Source organism: Lonchura striata, chromosome Z (genome assembly GCF_050655825.1).
Source record: "Lonchura striata isolate lonStrDom1 chromosome Z, ASM5065582v1, whole genome shotgun sequence".
NCBI lineage: Eukaryota > Metazoa > Chordata > Aves > Passeriformes > Estrildidae > Lonchura > Lonchura striata.
The window spans coordinates 26,169,156-26,192,156 of NC_140740.1; the positions used below are offsets into that span (position 1 = coordinate 26,169,156).

Consider the following 23,001-nt stretch of genomic DNA (forward strand, 5'->3'; position numbering starts at 1 on the left):
GAGAGAAGTAGATAATTTTGTTTAAAATATTAGAAGTACTCTTTCTTACAGGGAAAGCACTTTGCAGTGTACCTGGCTTGGGTAGGATGAATTTCACAGCATAAGACAAGAGAAGGATTTTTTAAAAAAGAGAAAATACTCCATCTCAATTTGAAACAGATTCCAGGAATTAAGAATCATATTTGTTTGACACACAACAAATACACTATGTACAATCCATTAAAATCCAGATGTAGAGACAAGGACATACCTGATTTTGTCACAATAAGAGTGCTGTGCTCTATTCCATTTAAAGGAATCAGCTTTAACAAGACTTACTGTGCACTTTATGATGCTAGAAATCCTGATATTTATTCACAGCCTCACAGACACTAAGACTAAAACTTGCAAGTTAATTGTAGCAGAAAGTACTTTCTAGGAATGAGTTAAGTAGCTAAATGTGAAGCTTCAGAGCCCTGGAGAACCACCAGGAACAAAGTAGGTAATTAAAACAAATTTTTCAGATTTTTAACCTCTCCTTACTTCAAAAATTAACACTTTGTTGTATGCAGCTATCTTATTTTGTCGTTGATCCACTGTTTCAAGAATTTAAATATTTTCTTCTCTAAGAGAAAAGCTAGTAAAAAGCTTATAGAAGGCTAAGTTGTCTGCTTTTAATTTGTGAGATGGTACAAGTTCAGGAACAATATGTCTACAAAAACATCCTGACTATGGGTTTCTGAAAAGGTAGTAGAAGTAAGATGACACTGTGTGATCCACAGAGGTAAACACAGAATGTTGCACAAGATAACTTTTCATTAAGGATTTCAGGGGACAACTATTCCAATAAGTGCCTGCTATGATGCCAGTCCCAACCCTTAAATAGATTTTCAAATGTACAGGACCAGTTAAAGTCTTGTCAAAGGCTCTTGTCAAATGGTTTGAGCCTAAACCTATTAAAAATGAGTGACAGCTGGCTGATGAACATTTTAAGCAGTTAAACAAGGCATGTCCAGGGCAAACTACCACTTCTACCAGGACTGCACTACTAAAAAGGATGTTTTCAAACCATGCACAATCTCAGTGTAGGTAAGACAGACTGCTTTTTCTCCTCTCTAGAGCCTCAGGGCAAACCCCAGCCTTAACAGTAAAGATTTTACAGTAATTTAACTAAATGTACCTACACTTATGTTAACCCTTTTTAATATAATTACTGACTGCAATGTTTACCTTGTGGCCAAAGGACACATGGAGACAGGCTCTATAGAGAGCCTAAATCTGATTGACACAGAAAGTGGAAGATTATTTCTGTGTCATGTCTAATTCTAATCAGAGTACAGCTTCTGCATCTCTCAAGTCCTCCAAATGGTCGGTCTTCTTCTCCTCAAATTGCACATATATTCTGGAGGCTTTATTTTCCTGGCATTCTGAGGTGACCAACACGTGTCACTTTGAAGATAAGGAAAAAAAAAGTAAGTTGTACATCATGTTGTAATATTCCAACAAATGTATTGCAGAAACAGTTCTGGACTTAATAGGAAAGAGCCTTATTTAGCAGAGAAACTTATTTTCTAAAGCTGCAGATAACATCTAGATGGAAAGGATGAATGTTTTTGTACAGGTGTAAAATTACACATCTGTTTTTCTGGTCTGTATATGTCAAAATTGAATCTGGGTTTTTACCTTCAACTTTGTTTGTTAAAGAAATTCCTCAGGAATGGTGCAGAAATGCAGGGAAATTATTTCTGTTGGTTTTGTTTTGGTTTTCTTTTTCTGCCACAGTTAAGTTTAAAATTCAAGGGAGACAAGTTACATGGTACAGAGTTACAAAAAAAATATACCACAGAAACATTGTTACCCATATTAGCTATCATGTTAATTGCAAATTTTACTTTTGGGACAGAAGATTTATCAGTTGACACACAAGGCAAAGAGTCACTCTGTTTCAAAGACTTGATCCACATCTCATTGATACTAGTGGAGATACACTTAGCCACTTCAACCAGTGTTGTCAAAAGTATGGATAAGGTGAAAACCCACCAGCAGCTTCATGTGCCATTTATTTATGTGAAAATTTTGTACCAAACTGATTAAGTAATTTTTTTAATTGAGAGCTCAATGTCTGACTCTATAGTTTGTGAAAGAGTTTTTCTGATGGACTAAATCTGGATTTAAATTCACTGCCAGAAATGCCTCATCTTCACAAAGCAGGTTGTGCAGGTGGGAAACAAACTACTTAGGTCAAAAGTCACCTAAAATAAGAGCAAAACCTTAGGATCATGCAGCAATCTTAATTTCTATCAATCATTCATACAAAACAACAACAACAACAACAAAAAAAAACACCAAAAAACCCAACCAAAATCTTCTCCTGAGATGAACAATATGCTGACAAAATACTTTGAAATTTTCAAACCAAAGGAATTTATCTCTACTGTGTGCTACATTTCAAAAAATCTTGCAGCATCCAATTAAGTTTTTCCCTCAGCTTTGCTGTGCTTTCTATAACAACAGGTAAGAGGACCTCTACCTAATTTCCAGAAGCAAAGCACACAATACTGGACTCCATGGGACTAATTTTTAAGAAAGCAGATTTAAATGTAAAAAATCTGGAGGAGCATGTCTACATGCTTCTGGATGTATTTATTTTGCACACAAAAGACTCGTAAAAGCAATTTTCTTCAGTTTTCACAAAAACAACAATTATTAATGTATTTACATTATTGTTTTAAGACTTTAAAAGACCCTTTAAAAGATAATTAACCTGCTAAACTTCCATAGCCATGTCCATAGCATTTGTTTTTTATATCCACCTTCCTCACCCACTTGTCTTCCAGTACTCTCAGTGGAAAACCACTGGAAAACTGATTTACATTTCTCCTGTACTCACCCATCATGATGTTATGCTACCCTCACTACAAAAACACATTTACATTTCTTTTGTATTTAACCACCACAATGTTTCCTGAAACTCTTACCCATAAACAGTCACAAGATTTCTAAGAAAAAAATATACAGAATAGCAGCAGGGAATATTTTTGCCAGTATTAATTAGGCATCAATTCAGCATTACTTAGTTACAGGCATTTTGCATCCTTCCTCTTGGTTTGGCTCCCTCCTCATGACAGCCAGGCATTTTGACACAGCATATTCACAATAGAATCTCTGTGTATTATCACAGATTGAAAGTCACTGTATAACAAAAGAAGACTAAATTACAAATAATGAAGTATACAAACGTATCTCATCCCCCTCATAGCGTTACAGAAATGAGATCATGATTAAAGAGCTGTTCAGTAAAAGGGGTGAATCACAGGCTTACAGATGTTTCTTAAGTAAGGCTTTTCTCTCTCTACAGCAGGTGAGTCTAACTCCTAAGTCTTTCCAAACTGTTCAAGTTTTGAAAGCATTTAATTCTTGCTTTATTAAGCACATACATTCCAACTTCCTTGCACAGCTATAATCCAAGCTATTTGAAATCATCTAATGTAAAAATTTTATTTCCTTTCTTGTTTTGGTATATCAAGATCTGCAGGGTTATATGATACAAAATACCACACCAGCAGACATTTGACACTTTCTTCCAAGAAATGTCCCTTTTTCAATTTGTCAGTTTTCAATGGCTGCATTGAAAGGAGCCCTCTTTTCTGACAGCTGAGTTAGAAATCAAGAGTATTTTTCTGATTTAGAAATTGAAAGCAAAGGAGGAGAGAGGAATCAAAACAAACTCCCACCCAGTTTTAACATGCAGAATCAATGAATGAAAGCATAAAATAGCACTGCTTTGTGAGACAGTAAGAAAATAAGAGCTTGAAGAGTTCTAAGAGCTTGAAAATCTGCAGTTCCATGAACTAATTCAAACCTTCAGATTCAACAGGCAAATTTAGCTTGAGATCTTACTATGCTTGAAGACATTTTATACACTCTTTTCCACACTCCCTTTCTTGCCTTCTTTTGCCTCCCTGTAAGTCAGAATCTCAGAGTGGTCATTCTCCTCCAGATCCATGGTAGGGTAGGTACCAGCTGAAGAGTACAGCATATGTTGTTGGATGTGTTGTTAACTCTGGAAGCCTTGGGACTTGGAGGAATCTTGAAAAGTTACTGAAAATTTCCAAGTACCATCTGCCAAATTCCAAGTAACTCCTCCATGTTAGCTAAAGAAATACCTCCCATAGAGAAATAATGAGAAAGGGTGATTCAGCTTCTGGGAGGTGGAAGCTCCTATCAAAAGGAAGGAAGTATGGAGACAGTAAGGCAGGAGAAATATTTACTTTCCTTTTACTAGATGATTTGACTCACCACTGGAATTAATGTTCTTCTTGTGTGAAAGAAGGAAAGAACTAAGAAAATTAATGTTATTCCTGTATGACTAAGGAAAGAACTGCTAGTGGTATATAAAAATTCAAAAGTTTTTGTTTTTTTTTCCTAACTAGAAAGATATCCAATTTATGAACATCAGGTTTGGTTTTACATTCTCAACAGGAACAATCCAGAAAATCTCATGGAAAAAATGCTTGGATGAAAATTAGGTCCATAGCCCAAGAAACCACAACATGCAAATCTTCCCTCCCTTGCTGGACCTATATACCCTCAGTTTAAAGTCTTTTCAGTAATATGTTCTGAATTTATATTTGTTAAAAAAAAAAAAAAAAAAAAAAGGGAAGTTTTCACATGTTTTTATGTTTCATTGGAAAGGCTCTTTAAAAATCTAATCCATGTGGTGTTTTGAAGCCAAGATGCTGCCCTAGTAGCTGTGCATATGATTACTGATATGCTGCATATTCCTAAATAAAAGCTAGGGCAAGCTATTAAATATTCATGCAGATGGTGGAATTCAATAATTATACCCAAGCAGTGAGCTAAATATAAACAAAAGAATGAATAACCAGCCCAGAGAACAAGGAATTAAGTTATTTGTTCTGCCCTATGAGCTGCACATCATTTTTATAGATACTTTGTTCTGCAAAAAATGGGGTCTACCTGTTGGACAAAAGAAACTAGTGGTTGTAAGATAACAGTTTCCTAACCTCCCCAGTAACTGTGGCTGTACTTGGGAGTAGTTGATGAGGTGAACATGATGGGTACTATCTTCAGTTGCATTGTCTTGAACCTAGAATGTCATCCAACCCAAGAGACCACCTAAAACAGAACTTTCCAAAGAGACTCTTACTCAAAAAATTGTGAAAATGGCATGTCAAAGACATATATTCTAATCTTGTAAGAGAGAGAAGATGCCAGTGGAGATTTGAATATTTTTCTTACTCTCCTATGAAAGGTGCAGTTGATTTATACAACTCACCATTTATTGATGAAATGGAAGGAAGAGTCCTAATGAAAAATCACAAAATTTATTTTTGCTGCCCTCTGTATTTTTCTTTGGTTGTCTCTAGTTTGAACCTCAACATTTGTAATCAAGGAAAAGAAGGAGAAGAAAAAGAGTTACTGAAGAGGAGGTGCTCATGTGCTCTGCAATACTCAGGTACTGGTTACAGTCCTGCCTCGGTTTCAACTCTCACTCCCTTCCTTTGCCACAGTTACCACAGATATCTCTGGCCACGAAGTTCCTAGTGTGGGCCAAGAAGTTTTGTTTGGTTTGCTTTTTAAAACAGAGTGCAGTCAGTCTGTTCTTCCTTTAGTGGCACATCATCAACAATACTGGAAAGAGGGGGAGTGAGACACCGAAATTCTAGTTTTCAGCACAAAGTACGCAACTCCTATTTTATTTTACAGAAGATTTACAGTGTGTTTCCTGGTAATTATGAAAGTAAAAAACTGTAAGGATTTTTACATGTTATTCTGATGCCTCACATTTAAAACCATAAACAACAGTAAGGCTGTATAATGAAAAGCAGAGAATACAGAAAATAATCACAGAAAATAAACACAATGGCAAAACTAACAGATGTTACAGAGAAAAGCAATTTCCCTCTTAATTGAATTTTATTTTAAAAGCCTCACTGTATTAGGGAAACATAGACTAGTGGAATATCTTCAGGTTTTGCCAAAAAACTAAAAATAGTCCAACTAAAATTGAAGTCCTGTCACTGTAAACTTACCACAAATTCTCCTGCACGTTATAGAGTGAGGAAAAGTTAAAATGCATTCTTAAGATTCCTTATGCTTTACAAATCCACAGCTATGCTCAAATGTGAAATGTTAAAAAAAGGCTGGAATCCTTTTCAGAATAAAAGATTTCAAAGTAGGCTCTTTTTCCTTTAAAGAACACATATTGTCTTTTATATTTCTGGCTGTCTTGGAAAAGAAAAGAGTTGAACAGAGCACACACAAAGAACAGGTTTGAGATACTTATGTCAAATTCTCCCTAAAATACATGTATGCAACTTCAACTGCCATCACATACATACATAGCAGATGGCTGCAATCATCAGCTTACTTGCAGTGTATCTAATACCAGACCCTTCTACATATTTATTTCAGAAGCACCTACCAAGGAAGCAAAAATGAAACTTTTGTCTGCAGCTGCAAAGTGCCCATTTTAAGAAATCTGACTTTGACCATTTTTGATGACACTTGAAAGGTATGCTTACCCTGTCAAAAGACCCTTTCATGAAGAAAGGGCAACTCTAAAATGATAGTCCTGCTCTCTTGAGGAATAACTCAATACAATATTTAATGACATAAACTACTGATAAAGGCAGAAATGTTGTAGGTATTTTGTTCAATATTTTACTATGGCACTCAAAGTGAAGGAAAACTAATTTATGACAAAAGGAAAAATATTATGATAATGTGTTTTTGTCTTAAATAAATTAGTATTAGAACTGAAAAGAATTGAAATGGAATAGTGTATTTGTTTAGAGTTAATTGAGCACAAAAGGGAGCTGCAACCACTTACATAAAATACAATTCTGATCCATTGTACCAGAGCTGATATAGATTCCTAACTGCATTCCTCCACTCATGGTGCTTTCAAACCTCTATGAATTCCTGGTTACATACTGAAAAAAGGAAAGGTGTTTTGAAGGCACAAGGAGAATTGTAATGTATTAATTGGCAGGGAGTGTAATACACCTTTACAATCAACTCCTGTATAAAAGTGTAAACTGCTGTTGTTTTAGCCATACTTTGAATGCATACAAGTAAAAGGGCTTGTCCAAAAAGTAGTAACAAAACCAGAATTAGCAAAGTGCCACAATGACAAGTCTCTGTTTAGTGATTCAAATGTTTTATTCCTCTATGGTAATTGGAAGTCATCATGGGAGAATTAAAATACATTTCCATGAGTCTAAGTTTCACCCAGCATTTATCCTACAGAGATCCACATATATAGCCTCTCTCCAAATGGGAGAGTTTATGGAAGCTCAAAATGTGATCAGCAAAATTCATAAGGGAAAAATGTACTATGAGCGCTTGAGAGTAAAAGGAATTACCTCAGACTTGGTAATCTCAGAGTCACAAATTTCCGGTGTGCTGTGTTTTAGGAAAGTTTTACTTTGTCAGAACATTTTTCCTATTCTTACCTTTTTCCTGTGCATCTCTTTGAGCTATTGCTGAAGACAAGGTATGATGTGAATTTTACTGCTAGAGCTATTCTGTGTCTTCAGCCAGAGAGTTTTACAGCAGTCTTGGATGCATTCTGATCCAGGTTCATAGCCATAATCCCAAAAAGATCTTTCAGCTCTTAGGTAGATTAGCCATGCATTCAGAGCATGCAAAGACACCCAAATACTGAGATATGAGACTCACCTGTACACTCATGTTGTAGTCCTTTCCCATAGTATCCTTTTTCACAGATACATTCAAACTGGCCAGTGTGAGTGCCACATTTACAGCTTGCCATGATGTCACAGCAGTTTTCATTTGCCTCGCAGAGATATGAACAATGCAATGTATCTTCTTGGATATAGCTGCCAGAGGGCAGGTCTGAAATAGAATCAATTTATTAACAATGAATTAAAAAAAACCAAAAAAAAAAACCCAGAAGTAATGCCATAGTCGCACATTATACCATCAGTGAAACATTTGTTGAAAAACCTAGACTCCAGTTCTAAGTAGGAAAGATGGCAGTATGAAGCAGAGCCTTGCTATGCTTAACATGCAAAAGGTTGGTGTCCTTACTCCAGAAAAGGTCTCACTGAAATTCACAGTGCACTCAGATTTTCTCCTCATTTGAGTCTAACACTGCCAGAATGCAGTCTCACTCCCAACAGAAGCTGTTAAAACAGCTTTTCCCAGCTTTGGTGTATGCTGGATTTGGCATCAGAAGAACGTTTGTCATGGCACATAAAACCATTTGGTCGTATTATAAATAAAAAAACTTTGGCATATTCACATAGACCAATCCAACCTTACCTGGAACAAACAGGTTGGCAACAAAGCAGCAGAAAACCATATTTTACACCATTATTTAAAATAGTGTGATTTAAAAAATTATAGCAAATAAATTCAAATGGCTAATCTGATGCCTGTTCTAAGCCTCAATCAAACAGCATTGTCAAACAAATTTTTAGTCATGTGTTCTCACTTGCCTTTCTAAATCTACCCTATATTTTAGACAAAACTTTTATTTTAGAATATAGCACATGAAAAGAGGAATCACAGTCCAAACTCTCTTTCCACCTCTTCCTCTTTCCAGTTTTACTGTGCATATAAGGTCATAAACACAAACTACTGACTCTTACACAGAGGGATCTAGATTGGTTCTGAACAGGCTGTTGTTGCTGTGTGAGACACCCTAAAGCATTAAGTCTAGCTCTAAAGTGTACACTAGGTGCCTCTTGTACCTGACTACAAAGTTCACCCATTCAAGCACAAGATAGACTGGGCCAAGATCACAGTCTGCTCTTCACAGACAAAATGAAGAACTGAATGGATGTAAGTATGTATACACATCAGTGAAGAGAATTTTTCTCACATGCTGTTGGTGATAAGTTAAGCCAAATAAGGTTCTTCCTTTTAACTGAGGGAGAAACACCTTTGCTAGAAAGTATGAGAAAAGTAAAAAGGGAATCAACACTATATGAAGTGTAAATGCAAGACAGTACTGGAGAGCTTTCTATTCAGATTTCTCTGCTCCCTGTAGATTTTTGAGGTTAGGATATGAATACCTTCATGAAGAGCTCTGCGTGCCAGAGCTTCAAACTCAGTAAAACTGTGAAGAAGGTAACAGTGGTCTTCTTTTGGGTGGGATGCCATATCATTCAGTTCTCGGATATTCCCCTGCCATATGCCAAAGGTGAAGATCTCCACTCCAAGTTCACGCAAGGATGCTGCAATGGGTCTTGGGTCTCCCCCATTGGAATAGCCATCAGTAATGAGAAATATCACTTTTGTAGCATTTCCACGGGCATGCCGTAATATTTGCTGCAAGAGAAAATGAAATTGCACACCTCAGTGAAATGTTAACAGTGGTTGATCAGTACACTACTTCTTCCATGATGTAACTCCTTTCATTTGAATAAGGCCTTTGCAAGATCATCCACTATAACAAAGGTCAAACATCAGCGTGTAGAGTCTGTGGTTGAACAAGGCCAACCACTGAGTCACACCTTAGGTGGTCACAGTTTACACAAGAACAGAAATCATGACAGGATAAAAAATAAGACACTTTTCATGGTGATTGATTAAGTCACCCATGCATGAGATTCACAATGACTCTGACCAGAGCTTAAGTGACTTTGTTCAGACTGAAATTTAAATAGGTACTACAAACATTGAAAATCTAGTGCAAGACTCAAAATACAATCTAACATATTTTAATGTGATATTATGTTTTGATCCACTAAACTATAAACCCTACTGCTGATTTACTGTGAGGCTTCTCCTAACAAGTATTTGGACTGTTGGTTATTTTAAACCCAGCACAAAATTCCCCATTTGTCCCTGTTGAATGATGCTTTCCTCCCTTACAACAGTGTGCCAAGCTCACTTTAGATTGTCCATCATGGTCTCAAAAACTCCTGTAGTTCCTTCTACTCTGCTGCTCACTCTTCCTAGGACTTCACACGAAGCATGTATGATACTGCTCAGAACTTCCTGAGTGAGAACATGCCCCACAGATTCCTGCCCATTTTAGTCTTCCAGTCTGACAATGCACTACTCACTCTTCCTAATCATGGCCAGGTACTGTCCACAACCCTAAAGCAGGGGATTGTGAAGATATATTTTCTCCATTCTCTGGGAACTTAATAGAAAGAATTAGATGCAGACTTTCAATTTGGTAGCAGGCATATTATGAACATGTTTATTTCAATAATAGATTGTACCATGCTACAATTTGCAAAAGGCCACATTTAACAGACCTTTGAATGATACTCCAAAAGACATATCATTGTATGACAAGTAGGTAAATGTGATTAAGACTCTCTTAACAAACACAAAATCCAAAACCAGAGATCAACCAAGCTGAGCTGTTTTGTTACAAAATCTTTATGTAAGTTTTATGAAATAAAATAATCTGGCTTTCAGATCATCCAAAAGCGTATTAACTAGGCCAGCCTAAATAACCTGCAGAGTTTTTATACTCCTTCTCATTAAGCTGGGCAACATTTTAGGACAATTGGATTTTGATTTGTTAGTTCCCTGATTTCAGGTAGATACTATGAAAAAATAAGCACACACACTATAAATCAAAGCACATACCATTGGCACTGTGATCTGAGAGGCTGCCAAGCAATATTATGCTGTTTAGCTTCATTTTATTACTACTTGTTTGCAAAACCCAAAGGGAGTGAAACCAGATTGTCTTGCAGTCAAAAATACCCTTCACAAATCAAACTTATTGTTCCTCATATTGCATAGATTTTAAGTGGAAAACCAGAATGAAGTGGGAAAACAGAATGAAGTGGGAAACTAGAATGAAAAGAATCAGGAAGAAAAAGACAAGACAAAGGGCAACAAAGACAAACAGTAGGGGAAATGTGCAAATGCCTAATTTAAAATGCATTCTGAAACTGTTGCTCTAATACAAGTGACTGCAAGCAGAGATGCTAATGTTATTTATAATTAACATCTATGATTAACATATTTACCATTAACTATGCTATTTTAAAGCAGAATATAAACACCTTAAAATTCTATCCAAATTCTTAAGTATTCAGGCTGATATTCTCAACTCAGGATATTTGTCTAAAGCTATTTCAGTTAATATGGCCCTTTCTTGAAAAACAAGACAAGGAAAACATATGTTCCATCTATACTCACTTGGTGTTGGCAACTGTAGCATCTATGAGCCTTGAAAAAAGAAATTTCAATCTGCAAATCAGATAATAAGGGTGGAAAAATATATCCCAAATACATGCAAGTTGTGGAATGTGCATAACTGAGGAAGAAACCACAACTTACACAGGGTTAGGAGACATAATGGAGATTGCCAGTGCAATTCTCTGAAGATCTCACCTACAGACAGATTGCTCTAGTGGAATATTATTTCAACTCATGCTTGTAGCATAACATGGTCTGAAGGGGAAACAAAGCTTAATCTTGGAAGGATGGCAAAACACACTTTGTGGATGAAGGTAGTGGACAGCATTCCACATTGCCCTGGTTCTCCAGCAGTTAAAGATCATAATCAGCAGCAACCAAACTTCCACATTTTCCCTAAACACAGAGACATGTCTGTCTGCATGGCCAGTGAACAAATGAGCTTGAGCCCCAGTAGTCTAGACAGGACTACAAATATTTTAGGACTACAAATATCTTAGGACTATTTAATTCTGACTAGCAAATAAGCAGGAATTTTTATTTTACAAAATTAGACTGCTACAAATGCCCCCTGAAAGCTCTGAAACACAAAACCTCTATGACTTTCCATGCAATCAAGAAAGTCCCTGGTCCCATGAAAAATTGCTCAGCAAAACCTTTTAAAAGATGTGTGTTTGAGTAAGTGGAAAGCATCAGTAAAAGACCATCTTTGTGGAGCAAATTACTATTTTTGAGGGAAAAATACCTTAGCTGTGCCTTAGCTACACAACCCTCAGATAAGGCAAGAGCCAATATCTTTTCTGTCGTCTGCATTTCAAAGGGCAACCACCTCTTCAAGACAGCACTTCAGTCACACATACACGAATTGAGTCAACAGGTAAGACAGCATTAAGATATCTTTCTTCTACCCAGAAGACTTGAATATTCAGGCACTAGGGAAACTGAGTAGAGAAACAGACAAACAGACAAGATTGCTACATATTGCCCCTAGAAATCAAAACAAAACAAAGCGACTGACCAGCTTGGCCCTCATGTCTTGCAGCTGTAACTCTAGACACAGAATCCCTGCTGCACAAAAACAGAGGAAAACAACAAGCAAGGGAAAGAAACATGCAACGTGGAGCGGGGCAAGGAAGAGGTGGGAGAGAAGACAAAAGTCTATTTTGAAATAATTTGTGAATGTCCATTGGTCCACTTAGTACTTTGATTCTTTTTGTGAGGACAAGAGGACAGGCCACTATCCTGTCAGAACTGCTGACAATCCAAGTGTCAGTCCCCATTCCTCTTCTCTGCAATATTTGTGCAGCATTTCACCTAATTTTTGTTTTCTCCAAGCCTGACTTACCTCCCTCTATTCTGAGAAACCTCTCCCTTCTTCCCTCTCTGGAAAGCTGTTTTGAAAGCCATTTTTTTCCCAAACACAAAGTTTTAAATGTTTAAACATTTTAAAATATTTGTTCAACCCCTAAACCTGTTTAACCCCTAAACTTGTACATACTCACAAAGATTGTTTATCAGCCCCTGTCAACTTCATGGACTGTATCTACATAAACATGACGTTTTTTTCATTACAAGGCTTTGCAGTCCCTTCATAAATTGTCAGGTTCTTCAATAAATACAGTTTAAAAGCCCTCTAAATGGTACAAGTAAGTTTAAAGGATCCTGAGAACCTGCTTCTTTGACACGAATATCCACATCTGCTTCTGATTTTACCATCAAATGAAATGGAGCACCAGCCATAACTCAAATTACAGGGCTGAGTAGCCTGTTAAATTGAGAATTTAGCCCATTTGGGCACTACTATAAATTAATAGGGTATAAGTACAAACAAAAAAAACCAACTAGTGCTATTGATTATTGAATAGAAATTCATGGGGCCACTAGAAATACCTAGTCTTTTACCATTTCAGTAACTAGTTTCTTGTCTACACTTCTTTTAGAGGAGTAGTAGATCAGTAAGTTTCAGTAATCTTTCCAGATTTTAAATAAAACATTCTTTTAACATTAGCAAAAAGTTATTACCATCTGTATTGTGTTCAGTGAGTGTTTGGTGTGTACAAATATCTGGCAGTCTAACCAATTTTTTGTGCCAAAATAAAAGTCGTTAGAATTAAAAAATGAAGTCTTGTGCAACAAAAGAGTTATCATAGAAAAGTCTCCTCTAGAAGGTCACTACTGTAATGGAAAACTAAATCCTATCAGTACAGTGACAAAACCAGTTAAATTCTAACTTCTGCCTTTTTAACATTAACATGGAGTTTCTAATACAAAATTAGGAGATGAGCAGTATTGAAGGGCAAAGACTTCTTCAACCACTTGACAGCCACAGCAATGATGTTGTCAAAGGTTCCTTGTTACTGTCTCAACTACATCTTCTGCATGTAAGCCATAAACATATGAACTTAGGCCTAATTCCTGTCCTTACTCTCTCTTTTGATTTTAAAGAAGATTCTGATCATACAGAATGGCATATTAATATTTCTATCTAGAGGGAAACAAGTTGAAATGGTTTACCCTCTCTCACTTTACAGACCAAGCCTCCAACAACATCATAGAGCCCCGGGAGAACTTTGCCTTAAAATGCTTAAGTTGGAGCCTAACCCTCAAAATAACATTATCCAGCATTCAACATTATCCAGCATTCACTTCGCAGGAAAAGCACTACAAAACTTTCCACCAGAGAGCAATTCAGCTGTGCTACCCCAGAAGACCACTTACATTGGATTACTTTTCACTTTAGGAATGACATAAAACATACACACCAGGAGGTGAATTCTAATTATTAATTTTCCTAGACATCACTTATTCAATATAAAATAAATAATTTCCATTTTATAATATTATAGAATTAATTTAACTATCTATAATGTAACATATGTGTTGTTAAGCTTATATTAAAATGAGTAAATGTTAGTTTATTATGAAAACACTGCATAGATTTGGTCAATATATTCATAAGAATATTAAAACAGTACATCTTAATTTATCATAGGTGGCCTCAGAAGCAGATCAGTATTTCATTCACAAAGGGAAATGGCAATGCTAAGTCTCTTCACCAAGCTCAACTTCTGTTCCAAGGTTTCTTTGCTTTCACCTTTCCCACAGGTAAAAATGTCCAAATCTGACAGGAGATTTTATGTAAATAAATATTTTAGAAAGAAAAGAAAATAACCAGTACTGTGATCAAACATACTTTTGGTGAATCTGAGACATCACTGAATCCAGAGCACTCCTAAGGAATCTGGTCATCTCCCAAGTGTAATGCAAAGCTAGAGGGTAAAAAATGCAGCTCCCCTTAATAATGAAACTGCTGCCAGGTGAAGAATTGCTTGTACCTGGTAAGTGCATATTCTTCAAAAACCACTGACCTATGGAACCACATAATGCTGTTTCTGTGGGAATATCTGGAAAGCAACCAGCCCAATTGTGCAAGCTTTTACCAGTTCACCAGGCAGTCAGGTACGACTTTGCGGTTGCCCACCACCAGGAATCACCAGTCTCCCAGGACAGAAAGCATGCACAGAGGGAAGGAAATGTAAGGTAATGACTTTGGGAAAATTATTATCATATGTATAGTTTTTTTCTGGGAAAATCTATTAATATGTATGCAAATTATAGTATATAAACAGGAGCTTTTTCTGCACTCAGCATGCAAGGTATTTTGGAGGAGATATCCCCTCATGCATCCAATTGAATAACAAACTTCTTAGTTCTTAGTCTACTTCTTAGTGTTACTGTTATTCGTGCTAAAGAGTTTTGTTTTATCGATTTTGGGTACATAAAAGACCTGGCTACACCTCCTGAGCTCCCTCTCTAAAACAGCAAATATGGTGATTTCACCATATTTTCTTTCTGTCACTATACATTGCTATTTTCACTGTGCAAATCAAATGAATCTTATCCTCTCTTTAGGTTTCACAAAATGAACTAGAAGATGTTCTACAGTTAGAGGTTTTGGTTTTCCAACCTTTCCCACTCTTCTCTGCACTGCTACACAGGCTCTAGAGAATGAGCTGTTACCTATCTAGAAGAAACTATTATTGTAGCTTCCCTTTGATATTTCCCTAGCAATAAATGCAATCTTAATTCAGAGAAAATATGTATCTATAGAAATAATCTGGACATTTAAAATACCCAAATAGTTCTTTCAGTAACTGGAAGGCATAATCTGAGTAAATCTCACAACTATGTGAGACAGCCCCACTATATGGATGAAAGCACACAGGTGAAAAAGCCAGGCATGCTCATGGCCAGGAAATGTACTGACATGACATCTGAGCAAAGACTGACAGATCTAGGAATGTTCAGATGGGGCAAAAGAAAGTTTAAGGTCATCTTATCTATGCATATATATAAATACTAATGAGGGGGGTAGTAAAAAAGTTGTATACAGAATCTTCAAATTGGTAGCATGAGGCAAGAAGCACATAACCATGATTCTACTTAAAGAGAGAAAGCAACATTTCTGCTGCAAGAGTAATCAATCATTGAAACAGGTTTCTCAGAAAGTTTGTGGGTTGTCCATCCCTGGGTATATTCAAACATCAACTTAGATACAGTCCTGAGTAACCAGAATAAAAGACTAAACAGACCAAAATCATCACTGGCTTTACAATGACAGGAGCTATTACACAGAATTTTGACTCGCATAGTTGTGTTAGGACTGTTGGATCTGGTGATTTGAAATTGTGTGGCTTGCAGTTTTGAGCTCTGAACTAGAAAGAACAGAATGCACCTACTTTTTAGGAGACAATTAACATGCATATCCTTCAGCTTCTATCATTCTGAGGTCTTCTAAGGAGGACATTAAAAAACAGGGCATGTTATAAACATAGACATTTTCTGAGTTGTTGTGCTATATAATTTTAAACAACTTTATCAAGACTTTGCAAAGTTACTGGAGGCCTTTATATGCTGCCATGCTGCATGCTACACTCTGGTATCCTATCATTTGATAATAGATCTCAGTTTGATTTAAAAAATGAAAAATCCTAGTTTTCTTATCTGTGAGTAGTTTCCATCATTAATATAACAAAGATGTTATTTGATTTCTTTAGTACAGCTCTGGTCTTCTGCTAATCATAAAAATAGGGACTCTAAAATATTTTGCTAAATATGTAACTGATTTTTGTGTATCTTCAGACCAAGCAATCACATCACTATTGCCAACTATTTGTTTCTTTTGTGTTTGCTTTAAACATTTATTTCTTTAAATAAGCAGGGGAAAAGAAGAAAAGCTGAACAGAATAATTAATTCCAAAAGGACTAACACAATTCATGACCTGGCCCATCTACTGCCAGCTGTCACTGCTCAATTACCATCTGAATACTTTTTTTTTTTTCCTCCAGGGCTGCTAGAATTGAGCAACACTAACCCAAAGTTATCACTGATTAGAGACGTCCCAGACCAGCTGGGTGTGAAGGGGTGTTTGGGAAAGAAACCCATCTCTGCTTAACTGCTGGTACCACCCATCACCCATGCTTAGCAGAGTATGTTAAAACTCTTTACAGACTGCTGTTTACATTCAAGGAGGCTCTTGTCTTCCTGGTTGAGGTTGCCAGTGAGACCTTGAACCAGAAGGAGTATTATAATTTTAACAAGAGATTTCTTTCAGATTGTGCTAATGTCATAGAGAAGGAAACAGTTCCAAAATTAGGCAGGGTGCTGGTCCTACAAAGTACCTGTTGCTAAAAGCAATAGTGTTTTAATTTCCGCACCTAGAATAGTCAGAAAATTCTTAGCATCACAAACATGCAACTTCACCTGCAAAATCTGACTCACAGATGCCAGGAGCACACGGAACTGGGGGACAAATGGTAAAATATGTATCACAGAACATGCAAAATAAACATTCAGAAGTTTAATGCTGAGGCTTATGTCAGGAACTACTGCTAAATATGATGTATTTTGCTGTGTCTCTTGTAAGGTTAGGAAATAAATTAAAAGCTTATTTGTCCTGACTTCTTCAAAATTTTAATGCTGTGGATTTATTACTTCTCTCAGAACAAATCACTTAGCAGCTTTTCTGGTTTGTCTTCGTATCTCTGAAGTAAAGCATATGATAAGACTGATTTCTCTGTGAGGGTCATAACTTTTAAGGACTGGGGATCAGAAGGGCCTTATTGTCAGACCCTTCCAAAAAAGGGTCTGAGATGACAACAATAAATGGTTTCCTCATGAAAAGGAATCCCTATTCCTGAAACATTTAGGATGATATCATCCAGACACCACAGTGGTGAAATATTTCATTCATTGTATTGTTGGTTCAGATAATACATCCACAAGATTTGTTTTATTTTGTGCAGCAGTATCTACACCATGCTTCCGAATAATACGCTTCTGATTAGAGCAAAAGGCAAGGCACAATTTTGTAAGCATAAGCAGAAGAATTCCAAAGAACAGGTTTTCAACTAAAGAAAGCATTAATCCTGATTAGGCAGCCACAGATATTATGCTAAGCAGAGCACTTTTTGCCCATCCCAGCCAAAAGGTCAGAGAAAAATTAACTACTTAATAGTTTCTAAAGATAGGTATATTTCAGGCTTGGTCTAAGGGCAACAAACAATGTGCAGATGTGTATCTTGCCTCTGAACCGACCTTATTAATCTTGTGAACAATCCCTGTGCAAAGTTGGAGTATGCAGGACCAGCACTCTTCACAACATCACACTGATTAAACTGGAGATTTAGAACTGACACCAGTGATGTTTGACTTTCAGTTTGGTAATCCCTAGCTACCAGCTCTGCAATTGCAAAGATGGCCACAGAGGTAAACCAAGTTGACTTCAATTTTTTTTACCACCATATCTCCAACACAGACTTCCAAAGTCATGTCAAAACTCAGAGAGGCCCAACCAGTCACTTAGCTCTAGGTGACCTAAGCTATCATCAGCTATTTAGAGAATGATGCCAATGATAACCTAGAATCTCTACTCTCACAGAGAACATAGGAATAGAAATCCACAAACACATACTTGATAACCAGATAAGATACTTGATTCTGAATGTTCATCTGCTCAATGAGAGGCCACTACTTCTTTTCAAATAAAAAAAATGTAACCAAGTACATGGTAAGAAAAGATTTTTAATTCTTTAGCTTCATTAATTTGAAAATGAGATTCTGAATCTCAAAATGAATTGAAAAAAAAAGCAAATTTTCCTAGTGGGTAACAATGCTGCATCTTGTACTTTTGTGTTTTTCTCATGCAGAAGAAACAAAGCCACTGCTACCACTACTTATTTAAACAAGCATAAAATAGGCATTGGAACTGTTTATCCTAAACTGATACATTACTTACATTCTTTTGGGGGACATTTTAAAAAAAATATTTATTAACTATAACACAGCGCACGGGATTTGACATGCTGGTTGGACATTTGTTATGCTCCCCCAAAATCGCATTAGGTACAAACACCAGATTTCAAAGACCAGATTTCAGAAAATGTGTAACCTTACTCTGTATGTGACAAACCTTCCACTTGCATATACCTATACCTATACTGACTTGGATGTAGTGAAGATGAATTAAAAAACAAAAAAATATTACCTTTCTAATGCAACAATTATCTTTATAACACATAAGTCCCAAAGGCTTTCTCAGCTACTGCTTTGCCAGATTTTTTAGAATTGACTTGTCTGAGCCTGTCTGAGTACTATTTCTGACTTCTGCTTAATAGTAGTGCACACCTACAACTTCCACTTCAATTATGAAGAGAAATTGTTCCCATTTTACTTCCACTGAAAGACAGAAATAAGACTATCAACACATTTCCACATGTAATAGTTTAAATAATTCTTATTTTTGTCTTTTTTTTTTAGATCACCAAAACCAATGCAGGTTCAGGATGTTTAAACTGTCCATCAATAAATATGCTGGCGTAGGTGTGACTGTGACTCTCAGCTGCTAAAACAAGAGCCCATTAAACTTTCATTATTGCCTGATGACCCCTCAGCTCTATTTCAAAATCCATCTGGTAACAAATGCACATCCTTCCTACAAAACATAATTGGGTGCTGTTAGCAGGTGTTATCTCTCAAGATCAGAAGCTTCAATATAGTTGCCTACAGGTCTCTCAACACTTTTCACCTTTGAGATCTTCTGGCTTTAGTTGCATCCCTTAAGCATCAGGAGCAACACTTGCTTTAACCTGTTTGTATTTTCAATTCTGCTTTGGTTCTTTCTTGCTGTCACAACAGCTCTGTAGCTTTCCATAATGTAATAAGCAATCTGCTTAACATAAGCTGCATGTAGTTTGTGCTGTCCCACCAACTTATGCTGTGAAAAACTGAAGCCAAAGAGTTTTGAATTAATGAGCTCAGTTTCTTCTCCTTTCTAAGACTGTTTGCATGTGTCTTAAAAGAAAGACTCCGAAATGAGCACTTGCTAGCTCAAGCATAGCACAAAATCACAAACAGGGATGGCAAACCCAAACATGAATAGAAGTTCAGCCATTCTCATCAGGATTCCGTCTCTTGCCACTGTCTCTTACGGTATATGCAGCATATTTCCGTGAATGACAGAGAATTTATCTTTAATAGGCGGGGTAGCAATGTCAAAGCGTGGTCGACATGGCAAAAGTTAGTAAAGGACAGCTTTGACAAAACACAGAAACTCTGCAATAAACTTATCTGCAAAGTACCTTTGGATAGGATGCAAAGCTGCAGTGTTAAGGAGAACTCTCTTATGTTTTCAAAGAAGATGGATGTTGTGTGGTTGTTGTAACAGCCTGTCAAACCACACAGGTCTGCTTTTAGGATGATATTTTGCTCCACAGGTTCTGAGACAGCTACTGCTATGTAAATCTTGCTCCTGTTCACTCATGTTCCCAGGTCAGACAGTAACTGGCCTGATGCCTTTGCAGAATTCACTTATCTTTCTGCCTGTGTGGTTTCAGTGGAACTGTCACAAATGTAAATTAATGACTTTGAGACCTACCAAAGAAGAGTGCTACACGACACTTTAAGTACTGGGTTTATTCTAACAGTGGACTTTCCTTCATTTTCTATTACTATAACACAGAGACTTTGTAACGCTTTGCAGATACTTTTGAGTTTGGAAAAGTAGCAGAGAATTCTGGTCAGAACCATAAGGAATCCCAGGTTAAAGTGTAAAAGAAAAAGAACAATTCAAAAAAGAGACATTTTAGAAAAGTGAAAGAATAAATAATTATGGTTGTACCAAAAGACAGTTAAAAACATAAAGCAGCAGACTAAGAGTCCAGAGGGAATAGCAGTTTTATAATACTTTAAAAACTTTCTAGATTTATTCCAACAGTAGTATTTTAAATTTAGAACAGTCATTTTCTAAAGAGTGTCTAGAAAGGAGAGAATTCTCTGAAGACGTTAATGTTAATTTGTCTGACATGAAGAAATCATACAGAAGAAAATCACAGTACAGTATCTTTTACCAAGAGCTAGTAAACAGACCGGAATTTAACCTCGTCATTCTATCTTAATTTTCCCTGTCACCATGCGAATATTTTTCTTCCCACATTCTTATAAGAACACAGTGTAAAATGACAGTCATGCTGTTGCAGCCACAAAGTTTAGCTGGGCTTAAGGAACTAAGTTGTAGGTTTCTGAAGGATTTTTTTGTTTATTCCACTTTGAAGATATCATTAGTCAAGATTTCGTATCAAGACGACAGATGGTATTTCGTAAGCTTATATTTTGTTTTTAATGGTTATTTTTAACTTGTATCATTAACTTTTTCACACAACACCCCTGGGATGGATATATATTGAAACATGGCTTCACAGTGGAAGATCTAATACAGGGATGTGTTTTACTAAAGCAGGTTTGGCATGTGCAGCCCTGAGCACATTTTAAGTGAACTTGCTTTCTCCTGCCAAAAAGTGAAGAGATTAATCTCTGCCAATTTCACATGCCCAGCAGTGATGCACCTCTTGCAATCTCAGTCCTCAGCTCCAAATGAGAATGTGTGTTTCAAGACAAGTGCACTCGAATGCTCTGCTACAGGACACTACCAGAAATTAGATTAAAAAAAAAAAAATTTAAGAATCACAAATGAGACTTGATTTGGTGGCTGTTCCTGAACACAGAGGCCCAATGACAAGGAAGATCCAGGCCTAGCCTCATAAAAAAAAGCTTCCCGAGTAAACTGGCTGTCTCTTAACCATCAACTGGGACATCTCCCTAGTATGACCAAGTGCCAACACTTGTCCAAAGGCTGCCTAGACCAAATTTCTGCTATGGGTCTGTATGACAGCATGAAAAGTGATTGTGTTATGGTGTCTGGAAATGTCCCTACTTATTGGCATACTGTATGCAGCTTAAGGGGACCTTTGTAAGTCATCAGCAATTAAAACAGACACCTGGCAACAGTACGTAGGTAGGTCTGACAGCAAGCGGGCACTCAAGTCCTGCTGCCATGAAACCAGGCAGGCACTTCAGATGCCAGACTTGACTCATATGTATCACTTCTGAAATTGAGACACAGGCTCCATGTCCCTACAAAGAAGGAATTTCACACATTTGTTTGCAAGGGCAGCAGAAAACATGGGAGTCGCAGGTGCAGACAGCACGGGAAGATAGCGACTAATTGCTCTGACCAGACTATTCTGCATCCCACACCACACCATTCCACGCCCCACCACACAGCCCTACACTCCTTGTCGCGGAACCCCCTCGAACAACGCAGAGATCCACATTCCCACTCCACGCACAGCACAGCGCAGCGCGCCGTACACCCCACGCGCTACCGCGACCCGCGTCGCCGCGCCTTCCCTCGATGCCGAGACCTCGCCCTGCCACTGCGCACCCCGCACCGCACCGGCGCTGCGCCTCCCAGCGCACCGCGGCAGCGCATCCCCCGCGCCGCGGAGCCGCGCACCCCGCGCAGCGCCCGCCCGCCGCCCCGTCTCACCGCCGCCTGCTGGAAGGCGCCCTTGGTGTAGGTGCCGCCGCCGCGGTAGGCGATGGCGGGGATCTCGCGTCCCAGCAGGGCGCACTTGTGCTGCTGCGGCCGCCGCCGCGAGATGTAGTCCACGCGTGGCACCACGTTGCTGCGCGAGGAGAAGGTGACGATGGCGACGCGCGTGGCCGCGGGCACCACGGGGAAGTCGGAGAGCAGCTTCTTGACGAAGCGCAGCTCGCTGAGGAAGTTGGCCGAACCCACGCTCGACGACTCGTCCACCAGGAACACCAGCTCCAGCCGCCCGCTGCGCGCCCGCAGACGCCGCACCTGGCGCTTGAAGGCGCGCCCCAGCTTCTCCACTTTGCTCTCCGTCGTGTCGGGCAGCGGCGGCGCCTCCAGCGATGGCGACGCGAAAGTTGGGGCGCGGAGGAGGACGCCCGGCTGGCTGCCCGGCTGGCTGCCCGCCCGGCCCTGCGGCGCCGACGGCGACAGGGACAGCGACAGTCCCCCCCAGCAGCACAGAGCCACCAGGGGCCACATGGCGTGGCGGCGGGCGCGGGAGGCGCCGGCAGCTGCGGGAGAAGAGCTGCTGGTGGCCCCCTGACGCCCCACCTCTTCCCTACTCGGAGCCGCGTCCGGCCTGCCTCTCTGTCTCCCCACCGGCCTCCCCGCAGGTATCTGCGCTCTTTAATCCCCCGCGGCTGAGGCGCTGCCCCTCGCACGCCCCTCTCTCCGTTTTCCCCTCCTCGCCTTTCGGCAACGTTCTCCCCCCGTCCCTCCCCGCCTCCCGCCGCCCCGTCCCGCCCCGATGGGTCCCACTCGGCTGGCGGGGGCCAGCCCGACAGCGGGGCGGGTGGCGGTCGCTGGAAACGCGCCGAGCAGAAGTGAAGGGGGTCGGAAAGGCAGGACCCCCCGAAAAGTGAGGAGAGCCTTTTCCGCTCCCTCGCCGCACGGGTTGGAGCTGCTACTCGCGGGAACGGAG

At 38.8% G+C, this 23,001-nt stretch overlaps 1 protein-coding gene across 2 annotated transcripts in view; it reads right to left on the bottom strand.

Annotated features, from left to right (window-relative positions):
* Nucleotides 1-22,743, bottom strand: part of SVEP1 (sushi, von Willebrand factor type A, EGF and pentraxin domain containing 1) — a 117,628-nt gene extending 94,885 nt beyond the window's left edge. For both annotated transcript variants that reach the window (XR_014951072.1, XM_021525012.4), the window contains exons 1-3: nt 22,029-22,743; nt 9,048-9,303; nt 7,687-7,863 (exon numbers count right to left, since the gene is read on the bottom strand). Coding sequence is in view for 1 of the 2 variants with exons in the window: in XM_021525012.4 (XP_021380687.2) it covers nt 7,687-7,863; nt 9,048-9,303; nt 22,029-22,559 (964 nt within the window). In the remaining variant the exon portion in view is untranslated. The remainder of the gene's footprint in view (nt 1-7,686; nt 7,864-9,047; nt 9,304-22,028) is intronic.
* Between the last annotated feature and the right edge of the window lie 258 nt (nt 22,744-23,001).